The sequence below is a fragment of the Emiliania huxleyi genome, assembly GCF_000372725.1.
Source record: "Emiliania huxleyi CCMP1516 chromosome Unknown EMIHUscaffold_1184, whole genome shotgun sequence".
Classification (NCBI taxonomy): Eukaryota; Haptophyta; order Isochrysidales; family Noelaerhabdaceae; genus Emiliania; species Emiliania huxleyi.
The window spans coordinates 5,175-6,180 of NW_005201408.1; the positions used below are offsets into that span (position 1 = coordinate 5,175).

Here is a 1,006-nt window from a genome sequence, read left to right on the forward strand (position 1 = left end):
AAGGTGAGCGCGCCGGCGAAGACGAGGGCGGAGTACTCGCCGAGCGAGAAGCCCGCGGCCACCTTGACCTTCTTGAGCATCTCTGGCGCCTCCTTCTTCGCCTTCTCCATCGCCGCCAGCGAGCAGACAAAGATGGCGGGCTGCGAGTAGAGCGTGCTGTCGAGCTTCTCCTGCGGCCCCTGCGCGCAGAGCCCGACCAGGTCGTAGCCGAGAACCTTTGAGGCCATCTCGAACATGGCGGCCGCGGTCTTGTTCTCCAGCAGCTTCGCCGCCATGCCCACCTTCTGCGTGCCCTGGCCCGGGAAGAGGATGGCGACGTTGCGCTCCGCCTCAGGCGTGTCGGTCCATGGCTTTGCGGCCGACGCCGCCTCGGCCGCGCGCGCGGCGGCCTCCTCGTCCTCCTTCTTCTTGCGCTCCTCCTTCTCCTTGAAGAAGGCGTCGGCGCGCTTCTTGCACTCCTCGATGTACGTCTTGTCGTACGGGGACTTGCCCGGCAGCGCCATGTACCAGTTGTGGAAGCGCGGCACGCCGTCCAGGTCCTGCTCGGCGTACGTCTCGTACGACATGGTCTCGAGCATCGCCTTGACCTCCTCGGCCTCGTTGCCCTCCTCCACGCAGTACTCGTAGTCGCCCACGAACACGCGCACGTGGTAGCCCTCATAGTCCTCGTCCTTGCACTCGCACAGCCGAACGACAGTCGGCGGCCGCGACGGCGCCAGGTCCATCATGTACTCGAACTCGAGGTTCTCGAGCTCCTCCTTGAGCTCCTCAACGTCGAAGGGGCCGAAGCGCTCGCAGCGGAGGTTGGGCATGGCTTACGTCTCTTTGTGTTCTGCGCGCAGCGCTAGGCGCGTCAGCGCGCGGAGCCCGTCAGAGCGGGGCGAGGGGTGCACCGTGGGGCGCGCGCCGCGTGGAGGGAGTTGTGGGGAGGGGAGTCGTGGGGAGGGGGCTCGGGTGCAGGGCAATGCGCGGCGAGAGGCGCGTGTCGGTGAGGAACACCGATGCG

At 67.1% G+C, this 1,006-nt stretch overlaps 1 protein-coding gene across 1 annotated transcript; it reads right to left on the reverse strand.

The window, feature by feature from the left end:
* Positions 1–2: 2 nt before the first annotated feature.
* Positions 3–314, reverse strand: EMIHUDRAFT_54629 (putative S-malonyltransferase; the record flags this gene model as incomplete). The annotated part of the gene is made up of 1 exon (XM_005790777.1): positions 3–314. A coding segment is annotated over one exon (312 nt), but the record flags the coding sequence as incomplete, so codon positions are not given.
* Positions 315–1,006: the final 692 nt, after the last annotated feature.